Source organism: Symphalangus syndactylus, chromosome 4 (genome assembly GCF_028878055.3).
Source record: "Symphalangus syndactylus isolate Jambi chromosome 4, NHGRI_mSymSyn1-v2.1_pri, whole genome shotgun sequence".
Lineage (NCBI taxonomy): Eukaryota > Metazoa > Chordata > Mammalia > Primates > Hylobatidae > Symphalangus > Symphalangus syndactylus.
Window position 1 is genome coordinate 88,071,498 of NC_072426.2, and position 19,923 is coordinate 88,091,420.

The window sequence follows — 19,923 nt, forward strand, 5'->3', positions numbered from 1 at the left end:
AGTAAACTGTGAATTAAAGGGCTCAGCCAGCTTTTAATAATTTAACAACACAATGAAAAGAATTGGCTTTGTTTTATGGAGATAGCTAATCAGGTCATAGTTTAAAATATTAAAAATTTTGAGGTTCACTTTTTGTGTATGTGTGTGTAATTCTAAATAACTCATTTTTTCCCTTCTCCCTTTTTCTTTCTCTCTTCCTTCTTCTCTCCCTTGCTCCTTTGCTCTTTCCTCCTTCCCTTCCCTTCTTCCTTCATGAGTACTTACCAGGCCTGGTGCACAACAGGAGACGTTTACCTCACCCTGGAAGAGCTGGTTCTGGTTCTAACTCCAGCATACATAGAGCAATGGATTATCACTTACAATTTCCTTTTGGTTTGGGAGGCACAGTGAGAATTTACAGTAGTCCTGAACTAAATGAAAATTGTGGGTATATACAGTGAATGACCAAAAGATCCTTATGAATTTTAGATCTGAGTTAATGGAGTTTCTTTATGCATTTCTTAAAACCCATTTTCTTTTTTTAAATTGACACAATAATTGTACATATTTATGGGGGGTACGATGTGATATTTTCATGCACATATATGTTGTATAATGATCAAATCAGGGTAATTAGCATATCCATCGTGTCATACGTTTATAATTTCCTTGTGGTGAAAACATTCAGAAGCCTCTCTTCTAGCTATTATGAAATATACAGTATATTATTGTTAACTATAGTTTGCCCGATGGTCAATAGATTACCAGAATTTATTTCTCGTAACATCAGTAATCATCAGAGAATTGCAAATCAAAACCACAATGACTCACTAGATAGAAGGAATAAGTTCTAGTGTCCTGCAGCACTGTAGGATGACTATAGCTAACGATAATATACTATATAGTTTCAGATAGCTAAGAGGAAGATATTGAGCATTCCCAAGACAAATAAATGATAAACTTTGAGGTGATGGCTATGCTAATCACCCTGATCTGATCACTATGGATTGTATGAATTGAAGCATCATTATGTACCCCCGAATATGTGCATTATGTGTCAATTTAAAAAATAGAACACAATGAGATGCCACCTCACTCATTATCAAAATGGCTATTATAAAAAAGATAAGAGATAAAAAGTATTGATGAGGATGTGGAGAAAAGGGAATCTTAACACACTGTTGGTGAGAATGTAAATTAGTACAATCATTATGGAAAACAGTATAGAGGTTTCTCAAAAAATTAAAATACAACTACCCTATGAACCAGCAATCCCACTTCTGGGTATCTATCCAAAAGAAAGGAAATCAACATCTCCAAAGTACCTGAACTCTCATGTTTATTGCAGCACTATTGACAATAGCCAAGCTATGGAAACAACCTAAGTGTCCATCAACAGATGAATGGATAAAGAAAATGTGGTATAAAACCAAAAGAGAATACTATTCAGCCATAAGAAAGAGTGAAATTCTGTCATTTGAGACAATATTTATGAACCTGGGAGACATTATGTTAAGTAAAATTAGCCAGGCACAGAAAGACCATTACTGCATAATCTCACTCAAGTGGAATCTAAAAAATATTGATCTCGTAGAAGTAGAGAGTAGAATAGTGGTTACCAGAATCTTGGGAGGAGAGGGGTAAGGGGAGATTGGAGAGAAGCTGGTGAATAGTTACAAAATTGCAACTCCTTTTCTGGGCCTATTTCCACATTGCTCTGTTGGGTGCAGGGGATTGCAGAAAGGGGCATGTCTCTGCCTGTGACTGCTGAAACCCATTACCTGGAAAATTCCCACTCAGCCTCTGCCTTGATTGTTAAACTGCAAACACTCTAGATTTGCTGCCCCTCCAAATGCCAGGCAAAGCTGTTTTTAACTTGTCCCAATAGTTATTTCAGTGCTTTTAAAATCCAGGTTTAGACCTGCAGAAGTTTACATTTCAGATGCAACTTAGAGCATATTTCAGGAATATCACATCTGAAAAAGTAAGAGTAAGGTTAGCAATTGATAAACCACTTTTGGGAATTGCTTTGACCTACCCTGAATGTTCTTAGTCCATTGGAATTAAAGGAAGTTGAATGAGCAGGGATGGGTGAAATGGAGTTTTGAGAATTTAGAATTTGCTAGGTAGAATTTTCTATGGCAGAAGCAGGAAGCTCAGAGAAGATGTAGGAAAAAGAGGGAAAAGAAAAAGAGAGAGGGAGGAAGAGTGAGAGACAAAGGAAATAGTAAAAACAAAAGGAAAGCAGAAAGTAACAGTAGGTGACAAGAAAAAAGGGATGAGGAGAAAACTGAGGAGAAGATGGATAAATCTCACAGGCAGCCCACCTAAACACGTCCATCACCTATAAATAACCAACCAACCAGAGGAGCTCCAGTCACTGTCCTCAGTGTAGGTCCCTAGTCTCATTGGCAGGGAGATGTCTACCTTGTGCTTATGGTTAAATATGATTGAACAAAGTAGAGTAAAATGTGAAGAAATACAAATTGGTTGATAAAATGGGGTAAGCTTCTCAAAATGTAAAGTTGTTAGGACTTTGGACTTCTCTGGCTGGTATAGCAGGTTCTCCTAGTAAACCAGTAGATCTGGGAAGGGTTTGCCAGAACTGAACAGAGAGCCTGTTCCTCCACATGCTAGTCTTTAGGGAGGGGAGACTGCTGCAGATTCTTGGCTCTGCTGACTGGGCCCATGCATGGGAATGGGCTGTGATGGAGGAGGTGGATGGGAGGCAGCTCTGCTAGCTGAAAGCTGGGCAGCCAGAGTATGAGGGCAGGCAGAGTGCTGGCTCTATGGTGAGCAGAAGCTATTGTGTCATTTATACAAACAAAGGAAGCTGAACTACTTTTCAAACAATGGCTCATTTTATTTAATAACAAAATTGTTGAGTCCTGTTTTGATGTCCTGGTAAGGGGTCAAGGGTACCTAAGATTTCTTGGAGGTGAGGAACAGTAAAGAGCTAATTGAAAATTGGGATGGTCTGCTATGGGCTTCCTTAAGGGTATAGAAGAGGCTGTAGGAGGAATGGGATGATGGGAAGGGCAGAAAAAGGGCTGCTCTGGCTTGCATGGAGGCCAGGTAGAGGCAGGTCTTTGATGGGTATCAAAGGTTGTAGAAAGAAGTTTAAGAAGTTTAGTTTTTAAGTTAGATGGATAAGGAAGACTCACGGCAAAATTTTGGGCTAGACACATTGTATCCTATTGAATTAAAGCCACTGAACTTTGTCAAAACCCTAGGAAGTACTATTATTCCATTTATAAATGATGCTCAAAGACATTAAGTGCCTTGTCCAAGTTACACCATCGGGAAGAGGAGAAGCTGGGGTTGGAACTCAAATCCATCTGATTTCAGACCCTACGCTCATCACTTCACTGCATAATATCTTAGACCAGGGCTTCTCAAACATTAGTGTGCCCATAAGTCACCTGGGGATCTTGTTAAAATGCAGATTCTGATGAGATAGGTCTAGGGTGGGGCCTGAGACTTTGCATCTCTGACAAGTTCTGAGATGATGCCGATACCGTTGGCCCATGGATCTCACTTTAGGAAACAAAAGAACCCTCTTTGGCAAGTTGCTGTGGCCTATGCAAACCAGGGAGACTCATGCATACCCCATAAGTTTTTAGGGGGCAGCTAATGAGATGATGTGCCTCTGGTCAGGATGACTACTCAGAAGATGCCCCCTCTTCCACCGTCCTCTGTCCTGGAGATGTAACCAGTGCCAAGCTTTGGCAATGTCTCCCACCCTCTCTTCCTACTCAGGATGTCCTGATCTCCATGGAGCCTTGGTCCACCTTGCCCTAGGTGGTCTATAGGGATCTGAATGCAACACACATTCTGAAAATCCTGTTGACTCCAGCAGGAGTTATTCTATCATCATGACTTTATTGAATTCTTTTATTTTCTCAACTTTTCTTAAGCTGGCCTTGTCTGAAGTTTCTCTACTGTCATCAACTTAGATTACTGACACCATGGTTTGGAGGAGGAAAATAAACTTTGTTATTTCTCCAGAGATGGAGTAATGCTGGTATCACACAGATGTTTGATAGATCTAGGTCTTCTTAAAGGAATGAAAGGAAATGACTAATAATGTGATTGCATAGCCCTATATAAGTTTAGAGATTTATATAAATGTTTAATAATATTTTTCTCTGATATCAGAACTTTCCAAAATTTTACTGAAGTTTTGCAGATCAGACAAAAACTTATTTGTGCATGAGTTTTGCACCTGGTTTGCCAAAATATATATTTAGAAAAAAGGAGAGCCTTACTATTTTAATTGTGGCTTTGAAAATTTCTCTTCATTATAAAAATTTATCCTCTTTGCCCCTCAACCTGGCTTGAAGTGAGATTTTTGCAGTTATTCTTTCTCTGTTTTCAATAAAATATTTCTAAGAAGCTTAAAAGATACAGAGAGTAATATAACAAACACCCACATGTCCATCATTGAAATTTTGCCATATTTGAGCTCTCATATTTGGAGAAATTGGCTGTTTTGGATACGGTGAAAATCTGCCCTGTACTCCATTTCAAGTCCCATTGAAGTGTGAATCAGTAAGGTTGTTTTGACTACAGTAACAGAAAAATATGAATCAAATTTCCTTGAATGGTCTAAAAATTTATTACTTCACTTTACAAATGGTTCAGAGACAGGTCATAAGGTTTCAAGGTAGGGCAATTCAGAGGCTAAGTGGCATCTTCAGGCCCCCTGATCTTTGCAGTGTGATGGGCTGGCCCTCAAGTGGACTCTGCTCAGGACTCAAACATCCAGAGGCAGAAAGGTGCTATCTATTCTAGGTCTTCTTCTTAGGATTCAGAAAACCATCTAAAAAATCCAGCATGGAGAACCCCCTTATGTCTCAACAACCAGAAATGGGGCCATGGCTGTCTCTTAAAACTGAGACAACCCAGGTGGTCTGGGACCAGGCAGGACACAGCTCTGATTCTGGGTATCCTGGAGGGGAGGGCCCTCTGGGGTTGCCCTAGCATGGAGGAAGTGGGCAAGAGTCTCAGGCAGGCACCAAATATACTGGTTAGTTCCATCTTTTCCCCCAGGGACAACTACTGTTCTGAAGCTGGGTGTGTCCTCATCTAAGTTTTTATTATACTATACATATATCTTTACTATAAATGTATTTATATATCACTCTATAACTTATTCCTCTTTTCCTTTCTTTTCTGCTTTCCTTAACTCTGTCATCCACATCTGTGCACGTGACGAAGTAACACTGCAGATGTATTCAGTCATCTTTCTAGCTGCATGGTAGTCCATCATATTAATTCAATTACTTCTTCTATTATTTCTTTTTCTGTTATTACATCAGAGGCCTGAATGGATGTGAGGAAGCAATAGCTGAATCTGACAGTTAGTGAAACTCTTGTTTCTCCAAATTATCCCATTGATATGATCATCATTTTTATTGTTCTCATAATTAGCAAAAAGGAGCACTTTAGAAACCATTACTAGCCTCCATATCAGTAATTCATCACCTTTTTGTTTTGATTAAAGGCTTCTTTGAAAATCCAATTTAGCCTAAGGGTTTTCTCCACAGGAAAATGCACATATACTTGTATACTTTACACTTTTTGGAATGGCAAGTCCTCCTGAAGCCAGCCATATACCCTGGCTGAATACACATGTTCCTCTGAACAGAGGAAATCACATCTTACCCCTCCCTTAGTGCACACTATAAAAAGGACAGTTTTGCTTCGAATCAGTGAATTAAGCGTGTGCCTTTTGGAAGAATGTGAGGATTGGCTTTTCTTTAGAATTCTAACTTTTCTTTGGTCTTAACACTTTGCAAGTGAAGTAGAGATTTGCAGAGGTTTCTTAATAATTTATTTGACTCAAAATGCAGATTTTCTAAGATTCAGTGTATTCTCAGTAGAGAATTAGAGACAGTGATTATTTTTATTATGTAGCGCGTGAAGCAATTTCTCACATTTTAGTGTATTCACAGAAATCTTTTATTATATATGGTATAAGGCAATAAAAGAGTCTTTTCTGATGACTGGTAAAAAGGATATGATGTTAACTTGAAACTCCATCCCTTATGTCTTCTCTACTTGTGTTGTTACAATATTCTGCTTATTAAATTGCAAATACTTCTCCCATTGAAAATGGAGCTAGATCTATCAGTATTTTGCCATCAATCAATTCCAATTTCATCAACAGTTAATGCTCCAAATTCTAAATTTTACCTAGTTCTAAAGATGACCATTTGCAGCCACCTTAGCTTAAGTTACCATCATCTCTCACAGGGCTGATATCTTTAATGAGCAGTACTGATGAAATAGGGTTTATAGGTGGAAGCTATTAGATTGTAGGAGAGGAAGTAACAGAAATTTAGGTATATATTTCTGGGGTAACAAACAAAATAAGGTGGAATCTGCAGAATGTTTACATTCTTTCAGTCACGATAGTGAGATGATTCAAGAATACAATTCGGATTTGGCCAAATGGAGGAGAGTGCACATGCTTCTCTTGGGCCCCTCAGAAATAGCCCTCTTTCTAATATTAATGACAAGAAACTTAAGAAAAGGCAGCCAAATGAAACAAATGTAAATTATAGCATAGTAACTGAGGTTTAGTCAGTCACAAAGTCAAAACATATAGGGAGCTATTTGGGAGGCAGGTTTGTGTCCCAGAAAAAGACCAGGGTCATGAGCTAAAGAATTTAAATTCCATACAAAAGGTTTAGTAGTATGTCTTCATGGAAGAATAATTAGCCTGAATGACACTCACAAAAGGAAAAATGACCAAAAAAGCCAGATATAATACATTTAAAAATACTCAAAAATAGAGTTCATCAAGAGTAACATCTATGAAGGCCAAATGTAAAGTGGTAATAGGAACTCTCAGCAATATGTAGGCTTCAAATTTAATTTTTGCCTTGCATGTATTTGCCCAACTGTGAAAACCCTAAGCTTTTTTCTTATGACTGTGCAAGGAATAGGACATATGAGATAAAGTCTAAGAACTAAACAAATGTGGAGCCTGATGAGAGATTTCTACATAAAGCTGGAAACTTCTATCTTCAGTGTAAGGATAATAAGAAATGAATACACTATGCAGAAGGAGATGGCAAGGAAAATGTTCAGTCTTGACTGGAGTTGCATGGAGCGGGGGAGTTTTCTTCAGAATTGATAACTCCCATGCAGGTTTGTGATCCAAGTTTCCACTATTTACGGTGTCTTTAAAAAGCTGAAAGGAAAACTTAATTTGTAGTAATTATAGATTTGTAGTGGTTATAGACAACTAGTGCTCCTAGTTAGGTGGTTGAAACAAGCATAAATAGTTTTTGAAGTAATGTGAATCAAAGGCTTCAAAAGGAAGTTTTAAGGAAAATGAGATTCCATACATGATGGAAAAAACAAGGAAGAAAGAGAAGGTGGGAGAGAGGGAGAGAAGAGGAGAGAGAGAGAGAGAGAGAAGGAAAAAGGAAAACAAGAATGAAAGAAAAAAGTCACCATTAGTGAAAACCAGGGAACAATAAAGTGCAGTTTAATCACAGCTGAAATGACTTTACATATTTAGAATTATCTGACATAGAATATTAAATAAGTGTGCTTAAGTATGTTTCAAAAATAAAGACTGGAAAATATGAGCAAGGAATAAAAGGCGTTTAAAAAGCAAAATGGAAAAGGAAATGAACAGAACGTCAGAAAATTAAGAATGTAACAATTGAAGTTAAAAATCTTAGAGGTTGAACACCAAAGTGGATACATATGCACAAAGAATTAGTAAACTGGAAAATATGAAGACATTATTTGGAATGAGGCCTAGAGAAACAAAGAGATAGAAAATATGAAGGGGAAGTTAAGATACGTGGAAGGTAGAATGAAAATGTCCTACATATTTTTGATTGGATTTCTAAAATGAAATATGAGATAATGGAGAAGAAAAAATAATAAACGATGTTATGGCTTCTAATTCTCTATAATTATTGAAAGAAATCAAACTCCATACTCAGGAATCCCAAGAATCAGAAACAGAATACAAATTAAAAGTCCATACCTGGGTACAGTATAACATGCTACTGCAGGACACCAAAGACAAGAAAAACCTAAAAAACATCCAGACAGAAAAGACATATCATCTACAAGGGAATGACAATTAAAATGATTCTTAATATCTGGATGCAGTGGGCTGAATAGTGGACTCCAAAGATATCCAAGGCCTAATCCCAGAACCTGTGAGTATTACCTTACATGGCAAAGGACATTTTGCAGATATGATGAAGTTAATGATCTTGAGATGGGACAATTATCTTGGGTTATCTGGACAGGTCTTAAATCCAATCCCAGCATCCTTATAAGGGTTTTGAAAGCAAAGGGAGGTTTGTACAAAAGAAGAGGAGGTAATGCAACCATAGAGGCAGAGCTTAGAATGATGCAGCTACAAGCCAGGGAATGCTGATGGCCACCAGAAGCTGGAAGAAGTGAGGAACATGTCTCCCCCAGGGTCTCCAAAAGAGGGCATCCTGGCCACCACCGAGATTTCAGCCCAGTGAAATGGATTTTGGTCTTATGGTCTCCAGAAATATGATAGAATAAAACTCTGTTATTCTGAAGCACTAAGTTTATGATAATTTGTTAATGCAGCTGTGGGAAACTTACATACTGGACAGCAGTGGAAGCTAGAAGGCAGTGCCATATTACTTTCCATGTCTAAAAGAAAATAGTAGTCAACTTAGAATTATATCTTTCAAGAGTGAGATAAAAATAAAGGCATTTCCCAGCAAACGAAAACTGAGTTTATCACCAACAAACCCAAATTAAAGGCAATTCTCAATAATATACTTCAGGAGGAGGAAGATGATCCCAGACGTAAGGTCTGAGGTTTCTAAAAGAATGCCTTACCAATAAACTAATGAATATTGGTTACATAGACAAATATTGGCTGTATCAAACAATAGAAATAATGTGTAATAGAAAAATATAAAGAAAGATTGAATTAAAATACTGGAGGTTTTTAATGTGTTAGTTGGGATAATGGTGATTGGAAGTAAATGTTAAAGAAGAGAGTAAAAATACTGATTAACTTCATACTTTGTTAGATATGCATATTAAAATACCTAGAATAACCAATAAAAGAAAACATAGAGAACATAACTGCTAAGGGAAGGTAAATAAGTGAAGATAGGAAACAAATCATTTTAAGGGGCAACAAACAAGGAAGAAAGAGAAAACACCAAAATATATAATATAAATAATATTATAGAAATCAATCCAAATATATAAATAATCATAATCAATATAAGCAGATTAAGGTTTCTACTAAAAATTCAAATATGGATGTAAAATATCTAGTATATTAGGTTTACAGGCATTCCAACTAAAATGTGAGACAGAGAAAGGCTGATGGCAAAGAGATGGAAAAAGTTAGAGTAGGCAGATGCTAATCAAATAAAACTCGTGTAGCTATATTAATATCAGACACAATAGACCATAAGGCAAGATGTATTACTAGAAATAACTAGGATATCTATATGATGGTAACATTTAATTCAGCAAGGTGCTATCTTTCTACATGGTGTGTAACTAATAAAAAAAAACCCCTTGGCCAGGCACGGTGGCTCACACCTGTAATCCCAGCACTTTGGGAGGCCGAGGTGAGTGGATCACTTAAGGTCAAGAGTTCAAGAACAGCCTGACCAACATGGTGAAACCCCATCTCTACTAAAAATACAAACAAAATAAAAATAAAAATAGCCAGGTGTGGTGGCATGCGACTGTAGTCCCAGCCACTCAGGAGGCTGAGACAGGAGAATTGTTTGAACCCAGGAGGCAGAGGTTGCAATGAGCCAAGATTGTGCCACTGCACTCCAGCCCGGGAGACAGAACAAGACTCTATCTCAAAATAAATAAATAAATACATAAAGTAAAATAACCCCCAAAATATATTAAAAATAGCCAATATTCAAAGAGAAATGCACAGATTTTTAATGGACCTAAAAATGGTCATTGACACCAACAAATGAACAGTGAATGCACATGAAACGTTCATGTAATACAAACTGACCACACGGTAAGCTACAAAGCCAGCCTCTCTACAAAGAACCAGAGTTAGATGGGTTTGTAGTCTGGTTCTAACAAACATTCCCAAACGTGGAGAAGATACCTGTAGCAGGTGACGAAGGCTTTGTATCTAGAATAAAAAAATACAGTCCCACAAATTAACATGCAAGAGAACCAACTCAGTGGAAATTAGACAAAAGCACAAATGCAGGAAAGGCAATACAAATGATTCATAAGTGTATAAAAGATATTCAACCTTATTAAGAATTAGGGAAGTGAAAATAAAATTTAATGATGCTCCAATGCATACTTACCAGACTGTCAAATATTAGGAAGTCATACAATATCAGGTGTAGGCAAGGATGTAGAGCAACAGAAACTCCCTTTACCACATATGATTATAAATTTGTAAAACCACTTTACAAAAAGGAAAAATGAAAAAATAGCAAAATATAGAATATACATAATATGACAGAAATCAATCCAAAAATATAAATTTATTTTACACTTTACATATTTGCTGTTACCTAGTAAATTTGAATATGTTTCTATTTTCTTTTTTTTTTTTTTTTTTTTTTGAGACGGAGTCTCGCTCTGTCGCCCAGGCTAGAGTGCAGTGGCGCGATCTCGGCTCACTGCAAGCTCCGCCTCCCGGGTTCACGCCATTCTCCTGCCTCAGCCTCTCCGAGTAGCTGGGACTACAGGCGCCCGCCACCGCGCCCGGCTAATTTTTTGTATTTTTAGTAGAGACGGGGTTTCACCGTGGTCTCGATCTCCTGACCTCGTGATCCGCCCGCCTCGGCCTCCCAAAGTGCTGGGATTACAAGCATGAGCCACCGCGCCCGGCCTATGTTTCTATTTTCTAATCAAGGAATTTTAATTCTAGATATATATCCTAAAGAAATTCTTACTCAAGCACACCAAGACACATGCACAAGACAATGTACATGGAAACTTTGTAATAGCAAACAAACAAAATAGTCAAATGGTAATCAACAATAGGGTGAATGAATTGTAATATAGTCATACAATGTGATTGTGCACAGCTTTGAAAATGAATAAACTAGAGCTGCACCTATCAGCCATGAATCAATCAGTAATGCTTAATGTTCAGCCAGCGGTTATTGGTGGTGAGTATTGGAATTGTCTGGAAAGCTCATGGGGTACCCAGAGACGTTGCTTGTTGAAGTGGGACAGGACTGGAACTTTGTAATTTTATTAAGTTCCCAAGTGATACTGATACACAACGAAGTTTGAGAAACAGCATGTTAGAACACAGTTGCAAGAGGCATGCACACTGTTTAGCTTACCCAAAGCTAAACAGAATAAATGAGACTAAGCTGTATGTTATTTGGGTTACACTACTCTAATCAGAGCATGACAAAGGCTGCTTCTGTGAGGAGGAAGGAGTAGGCATTTGAGAAGGAGGCATCCAACCAAGATGTGGGTAATATTTTATTTCTTAGCTTGATGAAAGGCACACTGAAATCATTTTATTATTCATATTTAATGTATATAATGTTTGTACATAAAATATATTTCATAATATAAACTTAAAAAGTAATAAAATACAAAAGGCTTACTTTGAGTGCATGCACTCAGTGAGCATCTGTGTATGATGTGTTACTTTTGTTTGTGCTGCTGACTTACTGACTTCTAATAGTGTTGTGTATACATTGTCTTGCTTCTTCTGCTCATTGGCTGCACTACTGGAGGAAATGTTTGCCCAGGACAAAGGGAAAGTGTGTTTTCCAAGAAGCCACCTGGATTGCCCTCTGCACACTTAAGAAGGTCCCGAGGTCAGGGTGTCTTATAGTAGTACAGAGACTGACCTGATGTGTGCAGCCAGGAAGTGCAGCCTGGTGTGTGCAGCCTGACATCAGTGAGCAGGGAGTGAGTGCATCCCTGTCTCACCTCCATGGCACTAAAGGGACCCAGGAGGACCAACAGGACAGGAGGAGGGCCTGGCATGAAACTGCTGGAACTGACTGATCACACAGGTTTGGGACTGAGACAAGGAGAAAAGTGACCTTTTTAATTGCCCCCAAGGAAGTGGGGAAGCTGCTTCTGTGGCTTCTTAGATTCTGATTGCAGATATCTCTGGATTGTACGGTAAGAATAGTCCCACAAGTGCAAGGAGGTGGGTGGGAGTACATTGGCAGCCAGCATACATGCTCTGACCCAGAGCACATGGATGAGAACTGGGTTAGAGGAAACAGGAAGTTCTGCAAGGTACCTGCAGACCCTCACTGTGAGGAAGGCATATGGCAGCTAATGGGTTGGAAAGGGAGCCTTCAAGAATTCCTGGGTGGGTAGAATGGAAAAGAAACAGTGCAGACTAGGGCAGCTGGGGACAGGGGCTGAGCCCACTTGATGTGGTGGCTGCCCTTGACCCACTTAGCCACTCACTCCAGGTGCTGCCCCAGGTTGCCAGGGCAAGTGATGGTTGTGTTTACAGAAAAGTACTATGCAACTTTGTAAGTCAGCTCCACTACAGATTTCCAGGGTCCTGCTTGGGGTGTAGTGGGGAGAGCTCAGTGCTGCTGATTCTCCCTCCAGAAAGTTGAGGAAGCAGGAGAAGTTTAATCAAAGGACTTCTAGGAAAATGGCCTGTTATTCCTACAGTGCCCTCTGCCATCAAGAGAATATGGGAAAAACGAAAGGCATGAGACACATCCAATTCCTCTTGGAGGTGTACTGGCTCTGATTCCCCCTTCTGGGCATAATTTAAATTAGGGTGTTCATGACCCCATGCTTTTTCTAGATAAAAATTCCCTCCCCAAGTCCTTTATATTCCATCTTTCAGGTAAAACTAACTAATCTACTCATTGCTTTTTCTTATATTCTTACTTCGTGTCAGATTAGAATGTGATTTCTCTTATTCTGTATCCTGTGTTCGGGGCAGGGCCTTGGTCACCAAGGCAGCTAAGAGCAGAGCTAAGCATGCACATCCAGGCTCAACTGTGCCCTCTGCTCCCCTCCCTGAAGCCCAGCTATGTTCTAGGCCCATTCCATCTGGTAGTCCTGAGATATGGACATTGTCAATTTCCCCACCTTTGACTGTCGGTTCCAATCTAATAAAATCATATTCCCTTGAACAGACTTTTGCCTGAAATACAGTTTAGTAGTTTAAGCCCAAATCCAATATGTAATAGCATTTTAGTTCTTTTGAAATCCCTGTAATTCAGTATGTTTAGGAAATATTAATTATCCTAAAAGGATACAATGCTTAATATTTTACTTTCTCCCAGATCCAGCACGCAGTTTCAACTGACCGGGCTTCACACACATATCAGCTTCTTAAGACAGTTCCTGAAATACATTGTTTACCATCTTACCCTTAAAAATGTTACGTTCTTGTTTAAATGATTTTGAAACCCTCGTCACCAATACCTGACCTCATTAGCTTCCTTTTTACCATCATATTGTCTCAAAGCTAGAATGTGTCACATGCAAGGAGAAAGATTTAAGACCTATTTCAAAATGTAGCTATTTGTAGTTAAAATTTTGTCTTATAATTTACCACTGACTTAGTCCCTTCTTAGAAAGAGTGAACCAGAGCTTTTCTTAACCTGGCTAGCCCTCTCTTCCATCACTGAAATTGCTGGCTTATACAGGCTGTTCCTGACTTAGAATGGTTTGACTTACAATTTTTTGACTTTACAATGGCATGAAAATGATACACATTCAGTAGAATACCCAGTTTAGTACCCATAAAACCTTTCTGTTTTTCACTGTCAGTATAGCATTCAAGAAATTCTGTGAGATATTCAACACTTTATTATAAAATAGGCTTTCTGTTGGGTGACTTTGCCCAACTGTAGGCTAACGTGAGCATTCTGAGCAAGGCTAAGCTGCGATGTTCGTCGGCTAGGGGGATTAAATGCATTTTTTATTTATGATATTTTCAACGTATGATGGGTTTGTCAGGATGTAAGCCCATCTTAAGCTGAGAGGCGTCTGTATGTGTTAGCTTCCATTTTTATTGTAGTTCCCATGTTGCTCCCAGCTACAGAGACGGGTGCTCTCTTCTCTGCTCTCTCCTCCTCCAGTTTTGTTCCTCTCTAATCCTCTCTCCCTACCGCAGTCAGAGGTTTTCAAAAATGTAAATCTATGGCTTGTTTGAGCCCACATCCTTTCAAGGGCTCCTTGTCTCCCTTAATATGAGCATTTTGTAGAGTGTACTGACCCTCTGTTCTCCCATCTGGCCCTGAATGGGGCTCTAGCCCTGCCACTGACCACTGTTCCTTCTGCCCCACAAGCATTCCCTGCATGGGGCCAGTCGCTCTGTCCCTCCCCAGGTCATCTAAGGCTTTAGCATTTCACACTCCCTGCCGCCTCTACCCTCTACCTGGAACAGGGAACTATTGGCAGCTCCCTCCACCTTCCTTCCACAGCACCACCAACTCCTCAACTGTAACCCTGCCCTGCCTACCACTGGCACTTTGGCTAGCAAGTTCCTCCTCCAGAACTTGTTAGCCAGAAACAAAATCTGTATTAGTCAGGGTTCTCTAGAGGGATAGGACTAATAGGATAGAAGTATATATGAAAGGGAGTTTATTAAGGAGTATTGGCTCACATGATCCCAAGATGAAGTTCCACAATAGGCTGTCTGCAAGCTGAGGAGCCAGTCTGAGTCCCAAAACCTCAAAAGTAGGGAAGCCACAGTGCAGCCTTCAGCCTGTGGCTGAAGTCCTGAGAGCCCCTGGAAAATCGCTGGTGTAAGTACAAGAGTCCAAAAGCTGGAGAACTTGGAGTCTGATGTTCACAGGCAGGAAGCGTCCAGCATGGGAGGAAGATGGAGGTTGGAAGACTCAGCAAGTCTGCTCTTTCCAGCTTCTTCTGCCTGCTTTATTCTAGCCATACTGGCAGCTGATTAGATGTTGCCCACTCAGATTGAGGGCGGGTCTGCCTCTCCCAGACCACTGACTCAAATGTTAAAATCCTTTGGCAACACCCTCACAGACACACCCAGGAACAGTACTTTGCATCCTTCAATCCAATCAAGTTGATACTCAATATTAACCATCACAAGTCCGCCCCTTGTCAGATTCCTCATGGAAGCCCTGTTCTGGAAAGAACGCCTGTGGTCTCCTCCCCTTGCTATTTCTATGCTCCACAGTGGATCATACCAGGATGGGATGTTGTGAGAACTAAATGAGCTAATGTGAGCAAAGGGCTTTGCATAGTCAATATGGACAGCATACAGATTTCCTTAGCCCTGGAACTTGGCATATTCTATCCTAGGATGCCCATGAGATTTATGGGACAGGATAGGGCCTGATTTGTTCCTGGCTGTATCCACAGTGCTTAGTACAGAACAAACTTCAGAGATGTAGGTAGATTTTGTGGAATGAATAGTGAATAAATGAATGGATATATTCTCAAAATTCATATGCAAATATTTTGTAAAATGAATGTAATTCTAGAAGAATTCAGGGAAACTCATTGTATTTTGATCAACTATGGTAGAGAAACCCAGCTTTCCCTGTCAGAATCGGGTAGGTGACTCCCAAAAGGAAAGCTAGCCTTTCTGCCTTGCTAATGTCTACCATGACCTTTTACAGCGTTGGTTCCTAAAAGCTTCACACCTGTGGAAACCAGGGCATCAGTGATTTAGCCTCAAACATCTTTTTCTAGCCTTCAGGGAAAATGTTGACTAATCTTGTTTGCCCCTAAGGGATAGCAAGTATTATTTGTGAATAAGCAACTAATGAACTGTGTGACGTGGGCCCAATCCCTTACCCTCTTTGGCATCAGCTTTTCAGGCTGCTGGCCTAGATACCTCCTGATAGGTCTCTTGCAGAGATAGTTCATGAGAGGATGGTAAGCATGGGCCTGGTTATTTTTCTAGGAAATCAGTGACCTGGAGATCCTGGATCTGGTCCATAGTGCCCTTGGAAGGATGACTGTGGTCCGGCAAATCTTTCCGTCTGCAAAAGACAATCAGAAATGCATGAGGAACAACCACCGCATCTCCTCCCTGCTCTGCGACCCCCAGGAAGGCTACCTCCAGATGTTGCAGGTCAGTGCTCAGCCTCTTCTCCCCAGTCCCCTCCACCAAGAGTCTCACCCACACCCTTGGCCAAGGGAGACATGTGGGGGCCTCCTATTGCCACCACCTTCAATTACTAGAGCTCTGTCATTTGCTGAAATTGAAACTGGTTGACTGGGCAGTGTCTCTGAGCAGCACTAGCAGGCAATTATGCCTGTTGTCAGCAGACAGGGCTTATTGGCTCACCAGGTGTCTCTGGTATTTAAAAGTCACATGCATAGATGGTAAAGAGATTCCTGTCTCTTATGTCTCTGTGATGACTGCTTTGTGGGAATGTGTTCATCTGGCAGGGCTGGGGATGGAGTCTTCTTTGGGAAGTGATCATTTTGAACCTGTTTTAGGTTCTTGTTAATACAGACGTGACCCTTGCAAAGCAAGATGGGACTATCCCAGCACATCAGCTGAGTGCTGAGGCTTGGGTCACCCAGGACACTATTGGATGCTCAGCTGAGCAGGGAGGGGCAGGACAGCAGGACCATGACATGGAACCCCTACCCGCATGGTTCCTTCCAAGGCCCAGAGGTACCAAGTGTTTCTGGTCAGTCCTTCAACCCTAAGTATGTGCATTCGGCACTAGCTTGTCTTGGGCCTTGGAATACGATGGAGAGCTATGTGCCTGGTGTAAGAGGTGGTTTCTCTCTGGGTGTTTGGGAGCAACAGGGAAATAGTGTGGAGAGTACCCACTGGCAGCCTCAAATCCACTTCTAGGTTAGGAATGTGGTGCCTCAGAAAACTTTCACTGATGCTTAGTGAGAGCCCCAGGACAGAAGGAAATTTCTTCCAGTTGGGTTTGTGGAAATTGCCCAGAAGTTTGTACATGTGATATGCTTGCCATTCAGCATTTGAAACTAGTTCCACCCATCTTTACCCAGCCAGGCATGAGGGTTAGAAATTGGGGTTGCAGAACAGAGACGGTGTATCTGCCATCTAAGTATCATCCCCACCCCATAACATTTTGTTCTCACCGTATTAGGGTCCTCACGTTTTGTGGAAGGGAATTGTTGGAATCTTGAGTAGGGTGTGGACATGTGTCAAATTTGCCAAAGGAATGAATCTACTCTATAATCTCATATGTGGGGAGAAAAAGGAAACATGCCTCAACGGATGGTAAACATGAGAAATGTGTTCTTGATTGAGGTGGAAACACAGCAGACATTGATTTTAGCTGGAATAATCCCCATTCCACCAGTGTCTGTGCTCCAGGGAGCCCACCAGAGTGTCTGGGGTCTTTCTAAGGTGGTGGAGGGGTGGCCAAGAGAGTGGACCCAAGGCCCCCGCAGCACTCATGGACTCAAGAGCCCTGGACACCCGAGTCAGAGTGAAAGGCCCTGGTGCAAGAGTTTACGTTGAGATGCTGCTGGTTTATTCTGCCTTCCTCTGTGTGGAGTCTGGAAGAAATGGTGAAGGCCAAGTAAGTTTCTCTCACTGTGCCTCTGTAGTCATGATTCCCAGCCTCCATGTGGATGGAAATGGCCTTAAACAATGGGGCTCAGGGAATGTGTGCCCATTCCCACCCAGTGCAGTGGGAGAGGGGAATCCCTTTGTTCTCTGTGGGGCCAGAGCCTGTAAGGGTCTCACTCCCTGCAGGGTCTTTCTAGCTTCTCTCTCCCTTGAAGGGCTTCCTCCCTCCCCAAATACATGGCACCCTTGCCTCATATGCCCTAAATCATTCTCTAGGTCTTAGTTAAACTGCACTGAGTCTCCTTGAAGAACAAAGATGGGGCCACTTTCCATGGCACAGAAGTGTCTGCAAAGGTTAGAGCAGGGGAAAGAAGAAAGTGCTTCTTGTTGAGGCCTGTGATGCCCCCTTTTGCTGTGGGTGAAAGGTGCAGGTGGGCCCTTTGGTTGCATATCAGACACATTGGATGCAAAAAGTCTTTTCACTGGAGGAGAGAGAAAGAAAGACTGAGGGGTTCAAAGGAGAATCTAGCTGAGGGCCTACTTAAATGACATGAGCCCATGGAGAGGAGAAACAAAGGTGCAGCTCCCAGATACGTGGCCGGACATCATCAAATGAGGTAAATGCAGTGTCAGACCCAGGAATCCTGGGACACTACACCTCCCTCTGTTCCTGCTGAGACCCAGGCATTGCATAAAGAGCAAAGCTGAAGTGCAACACTACAGGAATTTTACAGTAATAGCAGCAACAGTAAAAGAGGAATCAAGTCACCTCGGTTCAAATCCTGGTAACTGTAGTTACTAGCCAATTATTTCATTATTATTATTATTTGTTTATCATTCTGCGCCTCAGTTCCCTCCTCTCTAAATTGGGGGTTAGAATATTATCCTCCAGAGTCATAATTAAAATTAAATCGGAGAACATACGGAAAGTATTCAGTTCAGAGCTGAGCTATTAGCAGTACAGGTTGAGTATCTCTAATATGAAAATCCGAAATCTGAAGTACTCTGAAATCTGAAATTTTTGAGTGCCAAAATGGCACTAAAAAAAATGCTCATTGGGGCATTTCAGATTTTGCATTTTTGGATTAGGGATGCTCAACTGGAATTGGAATATAATGCAAATATTTCAAAATCTGAAAAAAAGAGCCCAAATAAAAACACTTCTTATCCTAAGCATTTCAGATACGGGATACTTAACCTATTGTCATCATTACTGAGGAGGTGGACAGGTACATTCAGGGTTTCCATGGAAAGGCTGAACATAGCCTTTTTTTTTTTTTTTTTTTTTTTTTTGGTGTGATTTAGTCTGCCTATCTCCAAACATGCTTTTTAAAGGCATCACTGCAGGTGGGAGGGCAGTTTCTATCTTTCCAGCCCCTTATCACAGGCTTTGTGTACCACTTACTGTCCACATCTCTCCCATGGGTACTCAATCATAACTTCCTTGCTTGGGAGATGAGAGGCTATGTATTTTAGACTCATGTAGCTCTTTATACAAGGCCACAAGACCCTGCTCATTGAAGACCCTCGATAAGGAATTAAAGGATGAATCTATTAAGAATGCAGGTCTCAGTACAAGTTAAACTGACTCTAGATGCCTCTGTCTCTCTCTCTCTCTATATATATATATATGTAAAACACTTTATTATGTATATATATACATACACATATATATATACATATATATATATGTAAAACACTTTATTAAAGGAATCTCTGTCTCCATTTGTTGCATCTGCTTCCTTGCAAGGCAGTATCATGAGAGGAAAATGTGGATTTATTTATTCATCCTGCCCAACAACTACTTGGGCAGCTTGTAGATTCATCTCATTTACAAGCCATTCCCTTCCAGTTTCCTCCATAGCTATTACCACTTCTTTCTTTCTTAATGACAGTGTAGAAGGCAAACTAATTTCTACTAGCCTCTAGCTGTGAGATTTATCGAGAAGACTCTAACATGTTTAGAACAACTCAAGGAAAAAAAAATTATGTCATGGATTATTAACTTTGTCTTGATGAAATTAGTAAAGATCCTTTTGGAAATGGAGCTCTCCAGTCCATCTTTAGTCCCCCCCGCCAAATGGCTGCTCGTGGGAAGATCATTGTGGTTTAGAAGTTCCTGGGAGGACAAAGAAGAACAGGGAAATTTTGCAAGAGCATCCATCCCTTGGCTTCTCTATTGAGCTGGCCTCAGAAACTGTCTCATCCTCTATGAGGCTTGTGGTCAGGGCTTTCTGTGCTCTAAAGCCAACCAAGAACTATTATAGCAAATCAATTTGGTTCCTATTTAGCAGAAAGAAAGTCCCTTGGAAGAAAAATACCTAAATATGTGACCCCTAGTGCTCCAAAAGCATTGCATTTGCCAGCATGCAGCACTGTTGTTTATTTTTCCCCACAAAGCACTGTCTTATTTGTGTATTTCTCATTCTTGTTTCCTTGACAAGTTAGTTTAGGACTTGTCTGACTCAGCC

At 40.6% G+C, this 19,923-nt stretch overlaps 1 protein-coding gene across 4 annotated transcripts in view; it reads left to right on the forward strand.

Moving 5' to 3' along the window:
* The window catches only part of GRID1 (glutamate ionotropic receptor delta type subunit 1), a 782,044-nt gene that overhangs the window by 491,253 nt on the left and 270,868 nt on the right, over positions 1-19,923 (forward strand). For all 4 annotated transcript variants that reach the window (XM_055275485.2, XM_063638138.1, XM_055275486.2 and 1 more), the window contains one exon: positions 15,851-16,021. In XM_055275485.2, the coding sequence (XP_055131460.1) occupies positions 15,851-16,021 (171 nt within the window). The remainder of the gene's footprint in view (positions 1-15,850; positions 16,022-19,923) is intronic.